The 22,795-nt window shown below is 35.6% G+C and overlaps 1 protein-coding gene across 2 annotated transcripts in view; it reads left to right on the plus strand.

Moving 5' to 3' along the window:
• The window catches only part of CFTR (CF transmembrane conductance regulator), a 219,456-nt gene that overhangs the window by 107,338 nt on the left and 89,323 nt on the right, over window positions 1–22,795 (plus strand). For both annotated transcript variants that reach the window (XM_070369592.1, XM_070369593.1), the window contains exons 12-15: window positions 11,054–11,148; window positions 14,737–14,823; window positions 16,337–17,063; window positions 18,969–19,097. In XM_070369592.1, coding sequence (XP_070225693.1) covers window positions 11,054–11,148; window positions 14,737–14,823; window positions 16,337–17,063; window positions 18,969–19,097 — 1,038 coding nt within the window. The remainder of the gene's footprint in view (window positions 1–11,053; window positions 11,149–14,736; window positions 14,824–16,336; window positions 17,064–18,968; window positions 19,098–22,795) is intronic.

Raw genomic sequence — 22,795 nt, forward strand, 5'->3', positions numbered from 1 at the left:
GCAGTGGCTTATCTTGTTACAGAGCACAGGCTCTAGGCACATGGCTTCAGTAGTTGTGGAATGTGGGCTCAATAGCTGCAGATTGCTGACTCCAGGGCACGTGGTGTCAGTAGTTGCTTTACGGGGCTCATTGGTTGTGACTTGCAGGCCTTAAAGCATTCAGGCTTCAGTAGCTGTGGTGCATGGGCTCAGTAGTTGTGGCGCATGAGCTTTAGTTGCTCCATGGTATATGGAATCTTCCTGGACCAGGGATTGGATCTGTGTTCCCTGCATTGGCAGGCAGATTCTTGTCCACTGTGCCACCAGGGAAGTCCCCATATTTCTTTACTGTTCTAATTTGCAATTCCCTGACTGCTTGTGAGGTTATATTTGTTAGCTGTTTGACTTCATATCCTATGTCAATTGTTTTGCTAAGGTCATAGTAGCTGAGAGATGTGCCTTATGCACCACTGTTGTAGGGAATGTAATTGAATGAGAGTCCATCATTGTGAGTTGAAATCATTCATTTTCAGAGTTTGTTTTGAGACGACTCCTTCCACAGGCTGCTTTCCCTGATTGATCAAGTATGGCATGGATACTGAAGCAGATCTTGTGTCTGAAAGACATGGGACTTATTTATTTACGGATTTTGGCTCAGAGACTTCTAGACGGCTCTGTCAAATCTTGCTTAGATTGTGTTTTGATGTCTTTCCATTCAAGCTTCTGTCCTTCTCTCCTTCACTTGGAGGGTTGAAACTGCATCGAGGTCTGACACCTCTCCCAGCCTTCCTTGCTTTCCTTCCTATTTTCTGTTATACAAGTATTTCCCATAATAAGATAATTTCATGTTTAATACTTTCTTGGTATCTACAGCTTGGAAGGACTGGACTAAGACAGTTAAATACATTGCATTACTATCCTTTATGGATGGGAGATGATGCAATGTATATTTTGCACTAAGCCTTTTGTTAAATAGACTTTTGATTTTCATATAACAAATTGTATCTGTGTATTTCTTTATGGTTTGTTCTTTATCTTTTCTTTAAGACATTCTAACACAAATGATAAAAATATATTTTTTATATATTTTTAGTATTTTTAGCTTCAATTTTTACATTTAGGACTAAAAACCGCTGGAATTAATTTTTGTATTTGGTGTGAGCTAGGGGTCTAATTTTATCTTCCATAGGGAGATCCATTTGTCCCAGGATCATTTTTTGAGCAGTTTCTCCTTTCTCTATAATTTGTCATTCTGACACTTTTATGCTAGGTTCTGATCTACATGTTTGTTTGTGAAATATTTATTCTGTTCCATTCATCTATCTGTTTAATCTCACATCACAATCTACTTTTAAAATGACAGTATTTATTGTCATTGTTCAGTTGCTAAGTCATGTCTGAATGTTTGCAACCACATGGACTGTAGCATGCCAGGTTCTTATGTTCTGTACCATCTCCTGGAATTTGCTCAAGTTCATGTTCATTGAGTTAGTGATGCTATCTAACCATCTCATCCTCTGTCATCCCCTTCTCCCTTTGTCTTCAGTCTTTCCCAGCATCAGGGTCTTTTCCATTGAGTTGGCTTTTTACATCAGGTGGCCAAAGTGTTGGAGCTTCAGCATCAGTCCTTCCAATGAATATTCAGGGTTGAGGGTTAATGAATGTGTTCTGGTGTCTTATTACAGTTTGTCAACCTGGCCAGAGAGGTAAGTTGGGGGCAGACTTGGTAAAGTTGGATGAGGAAGACACGAAGTTCTCAGGCATGGAGCCACATCTTAACTCAAAATCCAGGTCTTTCATTAAGTTGTCCCTGGTAGGCTGCAGATTGTAAGCTTCTGAAGGCAGAGGATTAATCTTAACCATCTCTAAGTTGCCTAAAATACTTTACTCACTGTTTAGAACATATACCAATAATATCTTAAACCTGTCCTGGTTCCCAAAGCATAGAACAAATAATAATTCTGTCTTTGTCCTTGAGAAGCTTGCAGTCTTTGAGGATAAAGATAATGTAAACAGACAATAAGAAAAGAGATGAAAGTTCTTTCATAGGAACATAAACAGCTCTTAAAACACATAGGAACATGCCTTTTAACATAATGGAAGACTTTATGGAGGATATTAAATTTTTATTGACCTTAAAGGAATTTGCCAGATTAAGAAGTAGAGGAAAGTCATCTCGATAGAGGAACCAGCAGGTGCAGATGGTGGAAGGTGGTAAATTTGGAGCACAATAAAATTTCAGTGTGGCCAGGGGTCAAGATGCATTTGGAAGCGTGCTGGGAGGTGAGGATGAAGAAGTGAGCTGGGAAACGTTTTGTATGCCATCTTTTGAAGCTTGGATTTTATTCTGGAGCTCACAAGGATCCAGTATATTTTTTTGTTTGTTTGTTTTGTGATGTTATAAACAGGGGTGTGACACGATCAGTTGGATTGAATGAACTTGAATTGTTTAGAGTACTTTGGATCACATGTTCTTTGGTCAAGCTGTCCTCTATCAAGTGAGAAAAAATTTAACTTTTCTGTATTTTAGGGTCATGGGATACAATAAGCCTTCTTGGTCAGTCAGCTCTCATTATGTTATATTAATAGGATTGAAGAGAATAAACCTTTGGAAAGTGAGACAACTTGTTTGTTAAGAACTCCATTATCTTTCACATATTAAAAAATTTTTTTTTGGTGAGAGAAATAGTAATCTAATTCATAAAATAATAATCCTCTTTTACTTATTGCAGACTTCTCTTTTCTTAGCACAATAATAGTGGATGATAGAGATCAAGCTGAATAAACACCTGCATATTTGTATGCATGCCATACATACACAGGCACATATGTATTATATGCACATGTATGTACATGTATATGCACATATATACAGATGTGTAAAAATGCAATCTATATGTGTTTATATATGTATGTATATTCAAATGTATGTGTATTTCTATACTCCAGTCATTGTAATGAATATTTTGGATAGCAGTTGTAATAGCTTCTGGTTAGATATACTAATAAATGAAAATATTTTATATACCATTAAAATATTATTGAGGAAAGTAGTGCTAGAGGATAAAGTCTTATCTAATACTTAAAACAACTTCAGTTTGCTAAAACAACAAACAATACCTTTACATTTCATATCAGATTAGATCTTTTTAAAATATGTTTGAAGATCTCTCCTCTTAAGCTAAATTTAGCCCAAGCCCCAATTTTTTCAGTTTTGCTATTGAAGATCTGTAAAAATCCATTAAAATTTTAGGAAATACATGTAAGACCTTCTAATATTACTCTTTGTCCACTCAAACTTTTTTTTTTTTTATAGTTGCTTAGCTTCTTCTTAAGTCATAGGTTCTAATGAGAATGACAAAACATGTTATGCTTGGTAAAAATTACATCTATTTAGATATAATTAAGCCAGGTAAGTTGAAGACAAATACTTGGAAAGGTAAAATCTCCTGACTGACTATAAATTATTTGAAACCTAGAATGCTTCATATAACAATCTGTAGAACATGACTGCACTCAGAAGATTTTTAGCTCTAAATACCTTTATTATTAAGAAACAAGGCTAAAAATATACAACATTTATATTTTTCTTGAGAATTTTAAAGAAGGAACTAAATAAAAAGTTATAATGGAGTAAGTAATGATCAAATTTTAATTTAATGAAGGAGAAAACCAACAGAGAAATGAAAGACAATATAATTCCTAAAGCCAGTTCTTTGAAAAGATCAATAAAATTGTTGAATCTATCCTTGTTTGTAGTCAAGAAAAGACTTACAATATTAGGAATAACAAAGAAGCTTTAGCAAAAATATGAGCAAGATTAAAATTATTATTAAAAGTTAGTGCAATTCTGTTGAAACAGATTTAAAACTTAGAGGAACTGGATGATTTACTAAGGAAATACAAGTGATCAAAATTGAAAAAAGAAACAAAAAAACTTGAATAGACAGATTATCACTGTAAAGATAGTTCAATGTGTATTACTTAAAAAGACACTATCAGTAGAAAATTGCATAGCTCGATTATATTTCACCTTTAATAGCATAACTTCCTATATTATTTAAACTATACCAAATTATAGACAAAAATGAAAAACTCTTCATTTTCTAAAGCGAGAAGATTATTTGTATCAAAATCTGAAAAGTTATATAAAAAAGAAAACTGCAGTTAATCATACTTAGGAATATAGATATTTAAATAAAATACTATTAAATGAAGTATTAATAAATAGGATTCAGCATGGTATGAAAAGATGATCAAGCAAGATTCATGAATAGAAATATGAGTGCTTCAATATAAACAATTTATAAATATGATATATTAATAATTTGTATATTGACAATGAAAAAAAACCATGTAACAAGGTCAGTGGATGCTAAAAGAATCTTACATAAATTTAGCAGTGATTTGTAATAAAAATTCAAAGTAAGAATAGAAGAAAACTTCATTTTAAAAAACTTCATAACTTTTTTAACCAAACATTCCAAAGTAAGCATTATTTTAAATGGTAAAATTTAATTGTTTGTCTTAAAAAAAGAACGTTACATGTTTCTGAAAAAAAAAAAGTTCACCTAAAAAACCCCCAAGAGATTCTAGCAAAAGCAGAGAGCAAAACTCTGCCAGATTGATAAAGGAATATGATAAGATGGCTGAATAGTAGATAAACATATAAAAATAATTAGCTCTTCTCTATGTTAGCAATAACAATCTAGAAATGGAAATAAAAAGCTCTTCAGTTCACACTAGTAGAAAATGATAAAATACTTAAGGATAAATCTGATAGGAAATTTACAGAACATGTATATAGAAGATCAGAAAATCTTATTGAAAGATCCAAAACAAGAACTGAATTAATGGAAAGATCATGATTTTTAATAAGAGTTAGCATCCTAAGAGGGTCTTCTCAGGTGGTGCTAGTGGTGAGAAACCCCCCCAACCCCCTGCCCGGCCCCGAGAGTACAGGAGACAGAAGAGCTGTGAGTTCGAGCCCTGGGTTGGGAAGATCCCCTGAGGAGTGAGTGCATGGCAACCCACTCCACTGTTCTTGCCTGGAGACTCCCACGGACAGATGAGCCTGGTGGGCTGCGGTCTGTAGGTCACACAGAGTCAGACACGACTGAAGCGACTGAGTAGCACCAGCAGCATTCTAAGATGCAAATTGCACTCAAACTTATGTTTATATTTAATGAAACTGCAAATACATCTGAATAAGATTGTTTTCAGAATTTTACTAAAGTATATTTCATGTGGGAGGAAATACCAAAAGGAGTTTAGAGTCCACGCTTTGTAGACAAATTGCCTTAGTTTGAATCCTGCCTCTATTGTTTTTTGGCTGTGTTATCTTTGGAATGACATTTACCTTTTCTAACTTTGAATTTTCTCATGTTTATAAGAGGGATAGAATTGTGATGAGCATTAAAAAAGTTAACACTCATAAAGGACTTAAAATAGTACCTGTTACCTAGTAAACACTCAATATATATTAGCTCTTATTAGCATTCTTACTTACATTGTTTTTATTGTTAATATTGTTATATAGGAGACTGAGCAAAAAGAGACCACAATGTATGAAGAAGGATTGTGCTTTGTCAGGTATTAAATCTTACTTAAAGCCATTAAAACACCTAAACACCAAAAACTCAGCAGAATATTATTGTAGAAATAGAAGGAACCAAATAGTCCTGAAGCAGATCTTTGGAAATGTGAGATGATGATAGATGATATGTAAATTAATTGGAAACATCATTTGTTTAATAAATCATGTTTACTATAATAGTAAAAGAAAATAAGACTAGATGCTTATCTCATACCTTGTATAAATATAATAGCTATTGTAGGTGATGATTTGAGGAAAAGGGAACTCTCAGATCTTGCTGGGAAAACTGCAACTTTGGAAGTCTAACTTTTAAATGTGGTTTGGTAAGGATTCTGGCAACAGCCTCTCTTAAAAAGAAAGAAGACATACCAATGACCAAGCTATCCTACTAATAAGAATATATCTTATAGAAATAAAAATCACAAAATCTCAATGATTTATGTACAACGGTTTTATTAGAGTGTGTGTGTGTGTGTTTTCTTTTTTGGTATTAAATGCCAGGGAAGGTCATAGAACATTTGATAGAACTATATAATTTGAAATACAAAATCTTATACTTCCAGTCCAGTCTAGTCCAGACTGGAAAAAAATTTGGAGAAGTGAATTTGAGCACAGAGCTTCCTTGAAAGCAGCTTGTGTCCATCTATTTTCTTATAGAATTCTTATGTTGACTCATGAAGAAGGTTACTGTAGTGTTGATTACTAAAGTATTTATTTGTCTAACTAGGTGTTCATTCAGTAGTATCTTAATTAGCAGAAAAATGTAGGGATTTAAAAATAGTCTTCTTGTTTATTTGTACTGCTAAAAACATATGATAGTGGAAATTTCAAATCAAATACTACAGAATCATCCTAAAAGTGTGAAAACATTTCTTGGAAAATAGAAGGTAAAGAATTGGCCTTCCCTAAGCCCCCCTTGATTATTTTATATTGAGGAGATAATACAATGAATAAAACTATCATAGCACAATATAGCATGGATAGATCCCCTGGAGAAGGAAATGGCAAGCTGCTCCAGTATTCTTGCCTGAGAAATCCCATGGACAGAAGAGCCTGGCAGACTATATAGTCCATATGGTCGTGAGGGAATTGGATATAACTTAGCGACTGAACAACAACAACAAAATGTTAAATAAAATTAAGCAGCCATCTTCAAAGTGGTAGCATTTGGAAAGTATCTAGATCTAATCTGGTGTCACTCTTAAGAATATGGTGTCACTCTTAAGAACCTTGAACTGTAAGTTTCAAAATATGTGTACATAGCAACCTCAACCAAAGTACACTTGGTGAAGACATACAAAGTTAGGACTTGAGCATAGGACTTCCAATTCTCAGTCCAATTCTTTCCCCCTGCATTATCCCTTGTACATTTTTTATGATAATATGAATAAAGGCTATATTTTCAGACTAATTAGAATTTGCTTTTCCTTTAGTAGGAGAGTGGGGCATAGTATTACATCAGGTGAACATTTTATTCAAGGCCAAATGGAAATGAATGATGTATACAAATCATTGGTAAATACCTCATTCTAAAACTGTACATCACCAATGTTTGAGTGTGATTTATGGACCAAGCTCTTTATATTAAATTACGTCAAATTTTTGAACCTGTTAAGGGAAGGTACTATTATCCCCTTTTATAGATGGAGAACTGAAGCCCAGAAGAGACTTGCCCAAAGCTACTTATCTAGTTATTAATGGAAACAGCTGGAAAATAGGTTGCTGTGTTCTGTGGTCAATGTTGCCATTCATATTTTCTATTTTGTTTTAAGCTTTATTTTAGAATTAAAAATATTCCATTTAGATCAGCACATTTCATCTCTTTTATTTATATTTATTGAATTTCTTTGTATATACCATATTTCTAATTCTCATACTGGGCACCTTTATAAAAGATGGGCTATAATTGCACCCAGGTTATGCTTAAGAGAATTAAATTACAAAGCTTTTAAGTAACTGAGATTTCATAATAGCTTATAGACCAGGGTTCAAATCCTGGGTCCCATGCCATCCAGTTGAGTATTCCAGCTTTGTTCTTTATTGAACAGTCACCTCTAGCATGGTTTACATGACATCCCAACTGCTTTCTAAATGGGTACCACAAATCATTCAGATTTCAGCTCACTAGTGACCTGGGGGGCAAGGATGCTTAGATTCAATTCTTCATGGCATTTTCCAAGAATGCACCCAACCTGGAAATTCTCCCAAGTATGAGTGGAAGTTTCACACTGAGAAATCCCATTCTGTCTAAGCCAGGCCAAAGAAGGTGACTGACTCACCAGGCATCATTCCAGGCAGGCCTGGGCATCCCAGGGATGCTGGCATAGCTTACTGACTGAGAGTGCTGAGCATCCCAGGCACAGGGCAGAGTTCATTGTCATAGGAGCTTAAAATTTGATACTGTTCTGAAAATAAAAAGGAAACAGTAGCTTGTATTATAGTTGAAATAGATTAACTTGGTACTGAGAAACCATTCAAGCAGTTCCTTCCTTGAATCTTCATTTTCTTAATGCATTTTCTCCTTTCCCTGGACCAGCTCCAAGTCAGGATTTGAGGAGTGATACTCAAAGGAAATGCTATTTCTGGTCTTTTTTGGAGGAATTTGATGATATTCCATTCAGTCTGAGTCTAAAAAGCTTGAGCTCACTTGAGGATCTTCTGATTTCTTTCTCTAGTGTTATATTTCAGCCTGTTCATGTAGGAAAGAAGGAAGAAATTTTTTAGTTTCCTTCTCCCTCCTATTTCCTTAGCTTGTTGAAAGGATGAGTATTACCGGCTCCTGTGAGAGATATTTGGCTGAAACAATCTCTTATATATTGTCTTAAGAAAATTATTGTAATAAATTGCATTTGTATTCTTTGCATATTCGAATTCACCAGGGATATTGGCTGAAGTGTCAACTCTGGTTCCTTGTCTTCTGTCATTTCCTATCTTCCCCTTCATTTTTCTTGTCTCTATACTGCCACTATCTTCCTGCTTTTTCCTACTGATATATGCTGCTTCTGACAATTATTCTTATCCCCATTTTCTTTCTTTCTCTAGGCTGTACACCTTTCTTCATTTTCTTTTTCTTATATATACCTCTTTCTTTGTAGCTTAATATTTGTTTACCTTCCCTTCCTCCATTCTCTCCTCTTTTCTTCCTTCATTCCACAAATCTTTGTTAAATTGTTGCACTGGGCTAGGATTCTGCACCCTCCAAATCTATAACTGTGTTATAATCATACCATCAAGATAACTACTGATATTTCTAAATTTTAAAAATTAGAAAATTTATCTGATTTAACTAAAACTGTATTGAATTCAAATTTGGAGAAAAAAAATAAGCTCCAATAATTTTGGCAACCTCTGGTTTTTTCATATTGTGTTAGAAAATGTGTCTCCTTTACAAAAGCCTACACTCAATTTATTCATATACAAAAAAGTATCCATTTTTTTCCTCTAAAATATTTAATTTTCTAAAAGGGAATGGAATATGGGTAAGGGAAAGACGGTACAGTAGAGAAGAAATACACCTGTGAGTTGATTTACCAGTTGCTCTAGATCGAGGGCAGAGGATGTGCTGCGTAGAACAGCTCAGGTAAGGCTTCAAGATAGAGGTGCTCCTGGGTGTGCTCCTTCAGCAAGACTGAGATTTAAAACAGGGGTGTGGAATTTAGCTGCAATCCTTGTTATTTGGATGGAATCATAGGTATGTGGTCTGGTTCATAAGTTGAACCAAAACAATTTGGTCCAGTAGAAAGAAATCAAGCACTTGTTTTCCTGGGTCTTTAACTATGGAAGGTCCTCTTCTCTGCAGTGCTATATGGGTCTCATTGGTCTCCTCCAGTGCCTGAGTAGCCAGCTCCCCTGGGTCCTGCTGTATCTTCTCTTACATGTCAGTGTTTTTTTTTTTTTTTTACCACATTAAAAAAAAAATCATGTTTGGTCCTCTTAGGTCAAGAGTATTGACAACAGCAGTTCCTTGGAGGCAGTGGCTGGCATGGTTTCAGCCTATAGGAGCTGCAAGCTAGTTCATAATATAAATGATTACTAATTTACCAGCTATAAATTTATAGCTGTATATGAAGTTCTATTTAACTTTCATGTGGTATATAACAGAAACAATAAAAGTAACCATTTTGGCAGTTTAAATATAGATAATGCTAGTGTCAGATCAAGGAGAACAGATGAACTACTTCTGGGTTGTGAAAGAAAAAAGAAAACTTAAATGGAAGAGTATTTTTAAGAGAGAGGAAGGTAGTAACAAAAGAAAAGAGATTTTATATGGGGATGAGAAAATAAAAGGCAAAGACCTTGTTTTAAACTAAAGAATTGTTGTTGTTGGTTAGTTGCTAAGTCATATTCAACTCTTTTGCAGCCCTGGACTGTAGCCTGCCAGGCTCCTCTGTCCATGGGATTTCCCAGGCAAGAATACTGAAGTGGATTACCATTTTCTTCTTTAGGGGATCTTCCCAATCTGGGATCGAACTTGTCTCTCTCGTATTGGCAAGCAGATTCTTTACCACTGAGCACCTGAATACTATTCACCTGACTCTTCTCATTCTCAAGTCTCAGGGCAAACCTCATCTATTCCAGAAAGGCTTCTAGCATTTTCTACCTACTTTATAATACTTCTATATTCAGAAGAATTAATTTGCCAATTAATTATGTATTGTTTTGTCTTAAAATGGTTAATTGATTCTTTGGGATGTTTCCTAGCTTTCTCCAGAATTATGGCTTATCTTCTGAGTTAGGCTTACAATGATAGCAATTTGAACACAATTTCTTATAAATTCTAATCTTTTAGAATGTCTAGCATGGTTGTTGCCGCAGAAAATCTCATGAACTGAAGAAAGGACACATGTGGCAGGAAGGTGACAGGAGGGGCAGAGTAGATGGGGAGAGGACAGAAGGATGAGATGGGAGGATGGATGAGAAAGAAAGCTGTGTTGTTTCAGGGGGGAGTAGGTGAGAGAGGTGTGGAAAGGAGGTGCCTTGTACTTATGGTCACCCACTGAGTATGCTTAGATACTGCAGGGAGATGTAAATGATATTCTTTTTGTTTCCTTATTAGGAGGTTTATTCATCTTTGGAGATTTCCTTTTAAAAGAGTGGGTTTAGATTGGAAGGAAGTGCATATTAGCATGTTAATAGCACTGGGTTTTTGTAATGGTCAGTGGATGGCACATCTTTACATATCATAGATTTACATATGCTTTACTTTTTATATTTTCCAGTTCTTATTTAATGATCATAAATAGCAATTGGAATATTAAAGAAAAACTTTATGAAATTTCAGCAATGTTTTGACCAACTGAAATGCATTTGAAATAGCTGAGATGCGGTGTTCACAGTTTCTGCTGTGGTTAAAGTGGAAGTCTGATACATGATTATATTTGAAGGAAAATGTACCTTTTAAATTCAGATCTGACATTCTGACAATTCCTAACTTTCTGTGTTTTTCTTTTTTTCCTAACTTTCTATTTTTGATAATAGGACATCTCCAAGTTTGCAGAGAAAGACAACGTAGTTCTCGGAGAAGGTGGAATCACACTGAGTGGAGGTCAGCGAGCGAGAATTTCTTTAGCAAGGTGAATATCTGCCTATGGGTCCAGCAAGCATTTGTTGTATAAATGAGTGTAAAACATTATAGATAGTTCTCTGTTTCTTTATATCCTCTTTCTGTAATTGAAAAAATGCCCAGGATCTTATAGCTAGCAGGTTAAGACTAACCTTTCGGAACTATAGATAATGATATAATATTTATATGTGATAAAGCTCATGGCTTTTTTAAAATGCATACCCTTTTGTTAGTGTGTATATGTTTGTTTGCTTTATGATTCCCTACAAATGGAAAACCCTAATATTCTGCCTAGCACAGGGAAGAGAATATGTATACTTTTATTTAGTCTTTCAGACAGTTGCCTGCTCACCCTATCCCAAAATGTACACATCTGCTTTAGGCTTCTGGTTTTGTTTCTTGGTTTCAGTTCAGTTCAGTTCAGTCGCTCAGTCGTGTCTGACTCTTTGTGACCCCATGAACTGCAGCACGCCAGGCCTCCGTGTCCATCACCAACTCCCAGAGTCCACCCAAACCCATGTCCATTGAGTCCGTGATGTCATTCAACCATCTCATCCTCTGTCGTCACCTTCCCCTCCTGCCTTCAGTCTTTCCCAGCATCAGGGTCTTATCAAATGAGTCAGCTCTTCGCATCAGGTGGCCAAAGTACTGGAGTTTCAGCTTTAACATCAGTCCTTCCAATGAACACCCAGGACTGATCTCCTTTAGAATGGACTGGTTGCATCTCCTTGCAGTCCAAGGGACTCTCAAAGAGTCTTCTCCAACACCACAGTTCATAAGCATCAATTCTTCGGCGCTCGGCTTTCTTCACAGTCCAACTCTCACATCCATACATGACCACTGGAAAAACCATAGCCTTGACTAGACGGACCTTTGTTGACAAAGTAATATCTCTGCTTTTTAATATGCTGTCTAGGTTGGTCATAACTTTCCTTCCAAGGAATAAGCGTCTTTTAATTTCATGGCTGCAGTCACCATCTGTGGTGATTTTGGAGCCCAGAAAAATAAAGTCAGCCACTGTTTCCACTGTTTCCCCATCTTAGATAAACATAAATTTTCAAAATTTTCAACATAACTAATTAATCTCACAACAGAAATAGCAAGGCAGATGATGTACTTAAGCTTAAGGTCTGTAATCTTCAAAGAAAAACAAATGGGACAAGCATATCTAATATTGTGCGGGGTATGGTGGTCTCTTAGTAGAGACATTCTTGGTCTAAGCATTTTGAGCTGTCAAAGAGAAGTGTGTGTGTGTGTGTGTGTGTATAAGTTAATTTGTGGTTAAAATGTAACATTCAGTTTAAAAAAATATTGATGATGTGGGATATTAAATGTTCCTCCAGGTTTATTTGAATAAAATTCTTCTTACTGTGTTGCTGAAGTTATTAACAAGAAATCACAATGACTTACTGATATTTTGGCCTTTATCCCCCTTATTTTCTCATGTTTCCAAAAGCTGGGACAGGAAACTCACTCACTGAGCACCTATAATTGCCTAGTACTATTCTGGGCGGGGTGTGCGTGAGTACATGTGTAATTTTTCTTAATCCACATATCAGTCTGCCAAAAAAGAATTGTTCTCCTCACTTTTTATGGAAGAGATCATGAGGTAATTGAGGTGGTTAGATCTTAACTTGCCAAAAGCCACACTGGGAAATGGTAGAGTTACAGTTTGAATCAGGTCATCTTGACTTAACACTAAACCGTGAATCAACTTTGGGATTACAATGTCAAGTAATAAATCAATGATGTTGTGTAGTTGCTAAGTCATGTCCAACTCTTTTGCAACCCGTGGACTGTAGCCCACCAGACTCTTCTGTCCATGGGATTCTCCGTGCAAGAATGCTGGAGTGAGTTGCCATTTACTCCTCCAGGGGATCGTTCCCATCCAGGGGTTGAACCAGTGTCTCCTACATTGGCAGGTAGATTCTTTACTGACTGAGCCACCAGGGAAGCCCAATATATCTATATAGCCCATATATAGATATGAGTAATTCACAAACAAAATAATGGCTTCTAAGTAAAGGAAAGTTGATAAATCTGTGAGCCAAAGTAAGACTGTCTTAAATATTTCATTTCAAATTTAGGATAACATGCTATACGGCTTCAAACCTTAGCATAAAATTAAGTCTGTATTTACCAGTTGAAGATTCAGGTTTATTATATTATATATATTTATATATATATATTTTATATATATATATATATTTATATATTATAAAATATGGTTTGCTGTATTAAAGAAAATCGTTGTTCATTGCTCTTCTGATCTGAATGTGTCATGTGTTGACCAGTTTTGGATGATGCGTATATTATTTCTAATCTTTTGAGAAACTGTGGTCATAAATGGGGCTTCCCTGGTGGCTCAGCAGATAAAGAATCTGCTTGCAATGCAGGAGACTCAGGAGACCTGGGTTTGATCCCTGGGTCGGGAATATTCCCTGGAGAAGGAAATGGCAACCCACTCCAGTATTCTTGCCTGGAGAATCCCATGGACAGAGAAGCCTGGCAGGCTAAGGTCCGCGGGGAGTTGGACACGATTGAAGTGATTGAGCACCTGGTCATAAATGTGAAGGAGAGAGAGAGAAGAATTGAGTATGGGAAGAAAGCTCTTGAGGGTACATTTTGTTGGGGGTCTTTTATCTAATTCCTGAATGTTGTTTTCAAAGATAATTTACATTGCAAATGTCCTTCTAGATTTTGCTTTGACTTTTTGCTATTTCTGTTTTTAATTATTTTATTTCTCTTAGTTACCTGCTGACTAAACATAGTTTCTTTTTTTCAGAATTACATGTAAACATTGAGTTGTATGTGGTTGGTATAGGTATAGGGTTACTCACAACCGCAGCTGAGAAATTTAGATGTTCTGAAGAAATTACCTCATTTACATTCGTATGGGACCATATCTTCATTTTATTACTGCTCTAAGATGAACTTAATGAAGATTTTACTTGCTCATAAAATTTTATTTTTTAACTTAGAATATGAAATAATATGGGTATACATTGTTATCACAAATTTTGCATCCTGCACTTTTGTGGAACTTTTATGAGTATGGTCCTTAAATTAGGACTATAATGAGCAAAGAGCAATATCAATCATACAGTTGTAACAGTACTGCTATCGGTTTATTGGTAACAGTCAACAGTGAAAAAAATAAAAAAATAATTTCACTTAAGTGCTGAGATTTAGTTGCTGTCTCTGACACTTTACAGGATTGAAACATTCTCTTTTCCTTGTTTCCCCACCAAAATGCAAAATTGCTGAGAATAGGGCTTGTGTAATTTTTACCATTATATTCCCAGCATGTAGCATAGTGCTTGCTGAAAATAGGTACTATTGTTGAAAGGTTTTCTTTCTTCCTTTTTCTTTTTTAAGGCAATATTTAAAATTGTATGTATGGTGTGATTTAGTTTGTAACTTTTGCAAGTGTATGTCACTTACACTTAGCAAAATGACCTCAGAAGTTTTTGGAGTATTGTGCAAAATTGTAAAAATCCTATGTGACTTATCTTTTTAAATTTATTTAGAATCATCTACACCAAATGAAATGGTAAATATTGAAGGAATCTAATTTGATTTTCTTTTTCTTTTTTAGAGCAGTATACAAAGATGCTGATTTGTACCTATTAGACTCTCCTTTTGGATATCTAGATGTTTTAACAGAGAAAGAAATATTTGAAAGGTATGTTCTTGAATAATTTATAATACTCATTCTAAGAGACAAGAAAGAATGACTATACCACCATAGGCTACATATTATTCTTTGAGAAATAGGTCCACCACTGTGACTCAGTGTGGCATTATGTAATTTAGCTACTTAAATCTGATCTTCCCTCCATGGTCAAGATCACTTCACTTTTCTGTCCACCTTATGCTGAACCAATGTCTCCCATCGCTGGTACTTTAACTGTCACTGTCTATGGAGTTTTGATAGTATTACTGTCTTGTGACACAGCTTATATTATTTTAATTGATTATTTTACTCAATTTTTTAAATTTACTTTTTAGTGTATTTTACTCCTTAGATAGTAAATGTCTTAAGGAACCAAAGAAGTTGAATGTTTTGATGTTTTAATATAGGTGAATGCTCTAAGTATTCGTCTACCTCAATACCTCCTTCAGAACCTCTTTCTTAGTCATACAGAGCTTGGGGTGTATGTTTTCTTGGAGCTCCCATTAGGGCTCAATGTATGTGAAGTTTCTAAGAGGAACAGTTGGCTATATGACTTGATTTTAAGGTATCAAAATGATTTTGTAGACTATGAAGTAGTTTAATCAGTAAGGATGTAGATGTATGTGTGTATTAAATTACCACATTATTCCTAGAAGCACCTTTCCTAGAATTTGGTTAAATTTAATACCTGTGATACTGTTTTTACAATCCTGTAATTATAAATACCTTCTTACCTATATAAACTTGGCTAGTTGTATTAGTATGTTAAAGTATAGTCTAGAATTATGGCTCTTTCTGTAAAATATATAATGTTTTAATGCCTAAAAGAAATTGGTCTTCCTTAGATGGTTCTAGTCAGGATTTAATTCTACACTAGAGGGAAATTTTGTTGGAGGAAGTTCAGATTTCTTATACAATTCTCAGGTTATTGTTGTGTTTTTAACAAGTAAATTAGTCTTAAGGTTTTTAAAATTAACTTTTTACTGGCATATAGTTACTTTATGATGTGTTAGGTCCTGCTTACAGTATAAACTTTGAGGTCTAAATTAGTGATCAACTTAAAATATAAAAGAAAAGGAGCAGAAAACTTAAAGAACAAGAAAGTTCTGACATTTTAGAAGGCATGTAGAAATATAGCCGCTAAGGAATCTTAAAGGTCATCCGATTCTCTCATTTTCTAGATGAATCAACCACAGCCCAAAGGGTAACTAGTTTGTTCAAAGTCAAATGTTTATTTAATGTCTGGTATTTAATTTCATTTTAGGTCTATTAACACTTAACTTTATGGTGTAGCATACTATAATAATTAAATAACACAATATTTCATTACATAATTAATCAAGAAGTACCAACTTAATTACTATTGAATATTTACTTTTAGAATTATTTAAGTGTAATAATAACATTTTATAATAGAAGTAATATACAGGAGTACATTAATAAAGTGTTAAAATATAATACATATACTATTGTAATAAAATGTTTATAAAATTAATATTTATATATTTTTATATTCTTAAAGCTGTATCTGTAAATTGATGGCTAACAAAACTAGGATTTTGGTCACTTCTAAAATGGAGCACTTAAAGAAAGCTGACAAAATATTAATTTTACATGAAGGTAGCATCTATTTTTATGGGACATTTTCTGAATTACAAAATCAGCGGCCCGACTTCAGCTCGAAGCTCATGGGATGTGACACTTTCGACCAGTTTACTGCAGAACGAAGAAATTCAATCATAACTGAGACTTTACGGCGTTTCTCATTAGAAGGAGATACTTCTGTGTCCTGGAATGAAACGAAAAAGCCTTCTTTTAAACAGACTGGAGAGTTTGGTGAAAAAAGGAAGAACTCCATTCTCAGTTCAATCAACTCTATAAGGAAATTTTCAGTTGTACAAAAGACTTCATTACAAATGAATGGTATCGAAGGAGCTGCTGATGCGCCTTTAGAGAGAAGACTATCCTTAGTTCCCCATTCTGAACCTGGAGAGGGGATCCTGCCTCGGAGCAATGCAGTCAACAGTGGCCCCACATTTCTGGGAGGGAGGAGGCAGTCCGTTCTGAACCTTATGACCGGCTCCTCAGTGAACCAAGGTCAAAGCATTCATCGAAAGACAGCGACATCCACACGAAAAATGTCACTGGCTCCTCAGGCAAGCTTAGCCGAAATAGATATATATTCAAGACGGTTATCTCAAGATACTGGCTTGGAAATAAGTGAAGAAATTAATGAAGAAGATTTAAGGGTGTGTATAAATTATCAGTGTGGTGTTTGGTTTTTTCTTTTGGCCACAGAGTGGAATGAAATACAGAGTAAATAGCAAAAGTTACTTAAATTTGAGTTTAGGATGAGGTTTATTTTTAAGATTCCCAAAGTCCAAAGTATGTACATTATGTAAGCAACTTCAAAATGTAGAGGAATCAACTATTTCCCCTTGTGATTTCCTTTTGTCTCTTACCATAAGATGTAAGTCAAAGCAAGGGCTATTATTGGTTCCTTTTCTAAGCAGTAATAATCATTATTATCAATTAGAAAAATTATAAATTATTATAAATCTGTTTCATTACCCCCTTAAAACCTCTGTAGGAAGAGGTGGAGTGAAAATAAATACATAAACAAATAGTAGCTTCAGTTATTGAGAGCCTAAAAAATGTTTCTGTATGCAGGTAGCCTCTCCAAGGCATATATACATCTAGTCTCTCAGCAGGACTAATTTTCTGGTTTATACATCAGTCTTGCCTGAACTTAGTTAAACCTGAGCTTTTTCATCTTTTAAATTGGCTTTATACGTAGGATTTCTGGGCAGGTTTCTTTTAAAGAAGGTTTGTGAAATTCAACATATACTACTGCCAACTTTCAGGTAGAAAGTACTTTATATTAAATTCTAAAGAATAAAATGCTTTCTTTCTTAAAATAGGAAGCAGTAGAAAGAGGAAGTTTTAATTTTTTAGTTTTACTAGAGTTTCTTCAGTGCCTTGGATGAAATAGTGTTATAATCAATTGATATGTTTAATAGCTTAGATCAATTAAGAGTAGTGTGAACTTTGGCAAGTCGCATGTCATTTAATGTCTCAGGGCCAAAGTTTTCTTCTTTGTTAAATGAGGGAACAGAATAGGTGATCTCTCAAGTACCTACTTTGTGTTTCTATAATTTTGAAAAAGGTTTCCTAAAAGATAATTTATCTGTATGGTTGTAATTATCAATCTGATTGAATTTCTCAAACTGGATTCTATAAATTGAATGGTAAAGATGATCACTTTGACTGATAATAGTATTTGTTGATTGCTTCTAGTGCCATGACATAGAATAGGAGGGACCTGTCATTATCCTCATTTACAGATAAGAAAACTAAATTTTAGGAAAGTTTAGCTGCCTGAATTCAAGCAGCTCCTAGGAGGGCAATGGTAGAGTCCAATATCAAAACCAGGTTTATTTGACTTTAGAAATCTTTATACCTAACCAGAGTGCCATATTCTGATTTCATAGGGTTCTTTTCTCTGAGGTTCTAGCACTTCATCTGTAAATTTTGTTGGTAATAAAAAAACTATCCTTTCCATTTGAAATATCTGGAATTTCTCTCTTTCAAATTATTGAACTATAGCTCTCAAATAACAGATGAAGACTGAGGGTTAGATTTATGTAACTTAAGTCATAGTTGGGAAAGAGAATCCTAGCTACTACGGAATGTAGAAGCATCAGGCGGCCTTCAGGTCTATTGGAAGACCACTAGAGCTGGCAAAATTCCAAACTATATTTTTCCATGGACCACCCCCCACAAAGGAAAGAGTTAAATCAAGGGGATTCTGGGAAGCTTCAATTTACTAGTACCATTTATTGATAAAATGTGTGACACTGTTAAGCATTAAGATGGTAAAATTGTCCAAAAACAGTACAGTTGTATTATCAGTGATACTATGTTCACAGTTTAAAGAATTGCAGTGTTTCTCATTTTTGCAAAAAGCTATCTTGCTCCAGTTTTACTGGCTGTAAAGTGACATAGCATGTGTCATTCATAATGGTTTATATTCATTGAAATTCACTTAGTTTCAGATAGTAATATTTATTTCCTCACTTTCAAAATAAGACCACAATTGTTGTATGAAATTATATTACCTCATTGTAATAACCAGGATTTTTTTTTTTTTACAGGATTGCTTTTTTGATGATGTGGAGAACATACCAGCAGTGACTACATGGAACACATACCTTCGATATATTACTGTCCACAAGAGCTTAATGTTTGTGCTAATTTGGTGCTTAGTCGTTTTTCTGGTTGAGGTAAGAATTTTCTATTATAGCATATTAATGTGATTTAAAGTTAATTGGGAATAGTTTGGAAGAACTTATATATGTACACACATGTATACTTATGTATACTTGTATGTGTGCATGTGTGCTAAGTTGCTTTAATTGTGTCTGACTTTTTGGAACCCTGTGGACTGTAGCCCGCCAGGCTTCTCTGTCCATGGGTTTCCCAGGCAAGACTACTGGAGTGGGTTGCCATTTCCTTCTCCATTAGATCAGATCAGTCGCTCAGTCGTGTCCGACTCTTTGCAACCCCATGAATCGCAGCACGCCAGGCCTCCCCGTCCATCACCAACTCCTGGAGTTCACTGAGACTCATGTCCATCGAGTCAGTGATGCCATCCAGCCATTTCATCCTCTGTCATCCCCTTCTCCTCTTGCCCCCAATCCCTCCCAGCATCAGAGTCTTTTCCAATTAGTCAACTCTTCGCATGGGGTGGCCAAAGTACTGGAGTTTCAGCTTTAGCATCATTCCTTCCAAAGAAATCCCAGGGCTGATCTCCTTCAGAATGGACTGGTTGGATCTCCCGGCAGTCCAAGAGACTCTCAAGAGTCTTCTCCAACACCACAGTTCAAAAGCATCAATTCTTCAGCGCTCAGCCTTCTTCACAGTCCAACTCTCACATCTGTACATGACCCCTGGAAAAACCATAGCCTTGACTAGATGGACCTTTGTTGGCAAAGTAATGTCTCTGCTTTTGAATATGCTATGTAGGTTGGTCATAACTTTCCTTCCAAGGAATAAGCGTCTTTTAATTTCATGGCTGCAGTCACCATCTGCAGTGATTTTGGAGCCCAGAAAAATAAAGTCTGACACTGTTTCCACTGTTTCCCCATCTATTTTCCATGAAGTGATGGGACCGGATGCCATGATCTTCGTTTTCTGAATGTTGAGCTTTAAGCCAACTTTTTCACTCTCCACTTTCACTTTCATCAAGAGGCTTTTGAGTTCCTCTTCACTTTCTGCCATAAGGGTGGTGTCATCTGCATATCTGAGGTTATTGACATTTCTCCCGGCAATCTTGATTCCAGTTTGTGTTTCTTCCAGTCCAGCGTTTCTCATTGTGTACTCTACATATAAGTTAAATAAACAGGGTGACAATATACAGCCTTGACCTACTCCTTTTCCTATTTTGAACCAGTCTGTGGTTCCATGTCCAGCTCTAACTGTTGCTTCTTGACCTGCATACACATTTCTCAAGAGGTAGATCAGGTGGTCTGGTATTCCCATCTCTTTCAGAATTTTCCACAGTTGATTGTGATCCACACAGTCAAAGGCTTTGGCATAGTCAATAAAGCAGAAATAGATGTTTTTCTGGAACTCTCTTGCTTTTTCCATGATCCAGCAGATGTTGGCAATTTGATCTCTGGTTCCTCTGCCTTTTCTACAACCAGCTTGAACATCTGGAAGTTCATGGTTCACATATTGCTGAAGCCTGGCTTGGAGAATTTTCACCATTACTTTACTAGCATGTGAGATGAGTGCAGTTGTGTGGTAGTTTGAGCATTCTTTGGCATTGCCTTTCTTTGGGATTGGAATGAAAACTGACCTTTTCCAGTCCTGTGGTCACTGCTGAGTTTTCCAAATGTGCTGGCATATTGAGTACAGCACTTTCACAGCATCATCTTTCAGGATTTGGAATAGCTGAACTGGAATTCTATCACCTCCACTAGCTTTGTTCATAGTGATGCTTTCTAAGGCCCACTACATATACATAAATATAAGTGTATATGTATATATGTAATTTTATATTATAAAATTATTTTGTTACTTCATACATAGTATATAAAATATACTTAAGCACATATCTTCTATATGAAGAGTTTTTAATAGAGTGATTCAAAACCTCAAAGTAGAACGCTCTGTATGAATTGAAATTAACAAAGAAAATTATTTGTACTAAATTTTAAACTCATTTAACTCTTATTAAATATGCTGATGATGAATCGCCAGCTTTAAAATACTACTTCCTCACAAAATTAAATAAATATATATTAGTGGCTTTGCAACCATTTTAAACAAGCCTTTCAAAGATTCAGATCACCCATTTGCTTCAGAATTCTTTTGTTTTCATGCCACTGCTGTGATCTCTTTACCATGCCCCTGGAAAAGAGACACATCAAATCACTAGGTTAAAATAAAACAGGGGGTAGTACATCACCAGTTCAGCACCAGGTAAGAGGTTTCCGAATCTGGTTGGTGGATGAGGTTTTTCTCTATGTCAGGAGGAGCCACTTAAATGTTAAAAGAGGCTTGGCAGAGGATGTCTGTGGTAAAGTGGCTTTGAGGCAGGATGGAAAATACCCTTTGATTGTCTAAAGGAGGCAATTGTAACTCAAAACCAGTCAATGGCTTCCCATAAGGAAATCTGGGATCACTTTCACTAAAACTTATTTAACAACATAAGATGAAGATACAGATTTCTTTTTTTCCTGTAAACATTTTCTACTTTTTTAATGTGGGTCGTTGGTTAAAGTAAAACAAGCAGATGAACACTATGTGCATACGAGAAAACACATCTGGATTGGATTCAGCCTTGTATGACCACACTAGGTAAATCTCAGAGGATACTGCTGGATGTCTCCCACTGCAGAGCCTGAGTCCAGCATAAAGACCCAGGTTGCCTTCAGGGGAGATATGACTCGGGTGAAGTATTGCCTCTCCTGAGCACATATAGTTCTATGCATACATGAAACCCAAGCTTAAAACTCTGTCATTGTCTTGTTGTTGTTTAGTCACTAAGTCGTGTCCAACTCTTTTGCGACCCCACGGACTATAGCCCGCCAGGCTCCTCTGTCTATGGGATTTCCCAGGCAAGAATACTAGAGTGGGTTGTCATTTCCTCCTTGAAGGGATCTTTTTGACTCCTGGACTGAACCCACATCTCCTGCATTGGCAGGCAGATTCTTTACCACTGAGCCACCAGAGAAGTTCCTGTTGTCTTATTAGGCTGTTTCTAACCTCAGTTAAGAAGTCTACATAAAATGTTATCACTCTTCCCTGACCAAGTAGTGGAAAATATCTAAAGGTATATACCAAAAGTTTTATATACCACTCTACCTATAAAGTGTTGGTTTCCAATTGGTCTTTGAGTTTTGATGATATCTTATCTTTTGCTCTCCTATTATTTTTACATTAATAAAACAAATGGAGGCTGGATGTGAGGTACAATACAGCAGAGTGTCACCTCTGGAATCAGACTGACCTGACTGTGAATTTTATTTCTGTGTTCTTAACCCCATTTACACTAAACAAGTTAGATAACCTCTTTTAAGCCTCAGTTTCCTCATCTATAAAACGGAGGTTGTAATAGTACCCATTTCATAGGTCATTTCTGTGAGTGAAGAGATGATTATAAGGCACTTACTGTAGGGCTTGGCACATTAGTGAGCAATGTTAGTTGCTATTCTGACTAATATCCTTAACATCTATCATCATTATAAAGCTCAAGCTAATTTGAAGTGAACAAATCCACAGCAGAGATATAATGAAATTTTCAAGAATCCCTTTTATACTTTAATGAAAATATGGGACTGAGTAACTTGACACTCTCACATGAGTAACAAATTGCACTGAAAAGTATTTTTAATTTACCTCATTAATCTCTGCCAGTTATGCCAAATGACCAGCATTAATGTGAATGAAACTCATTCCTGTGTCACATTTAATC

This window comes from Bos mutus, chromosome 4 (assembly GCF_027580195.1).
Source record: "Bos mutus isolate GX-2022 chromosome 4, NWIPB_WYAK_1.1, whole genome shotgun sequence".
Classification (NCBI taxonomy): Eukaryota; Metazoa; Chordata; class Mammalia; order Artiodactyla; family Bovidae; genus Bos; species Bos mutus.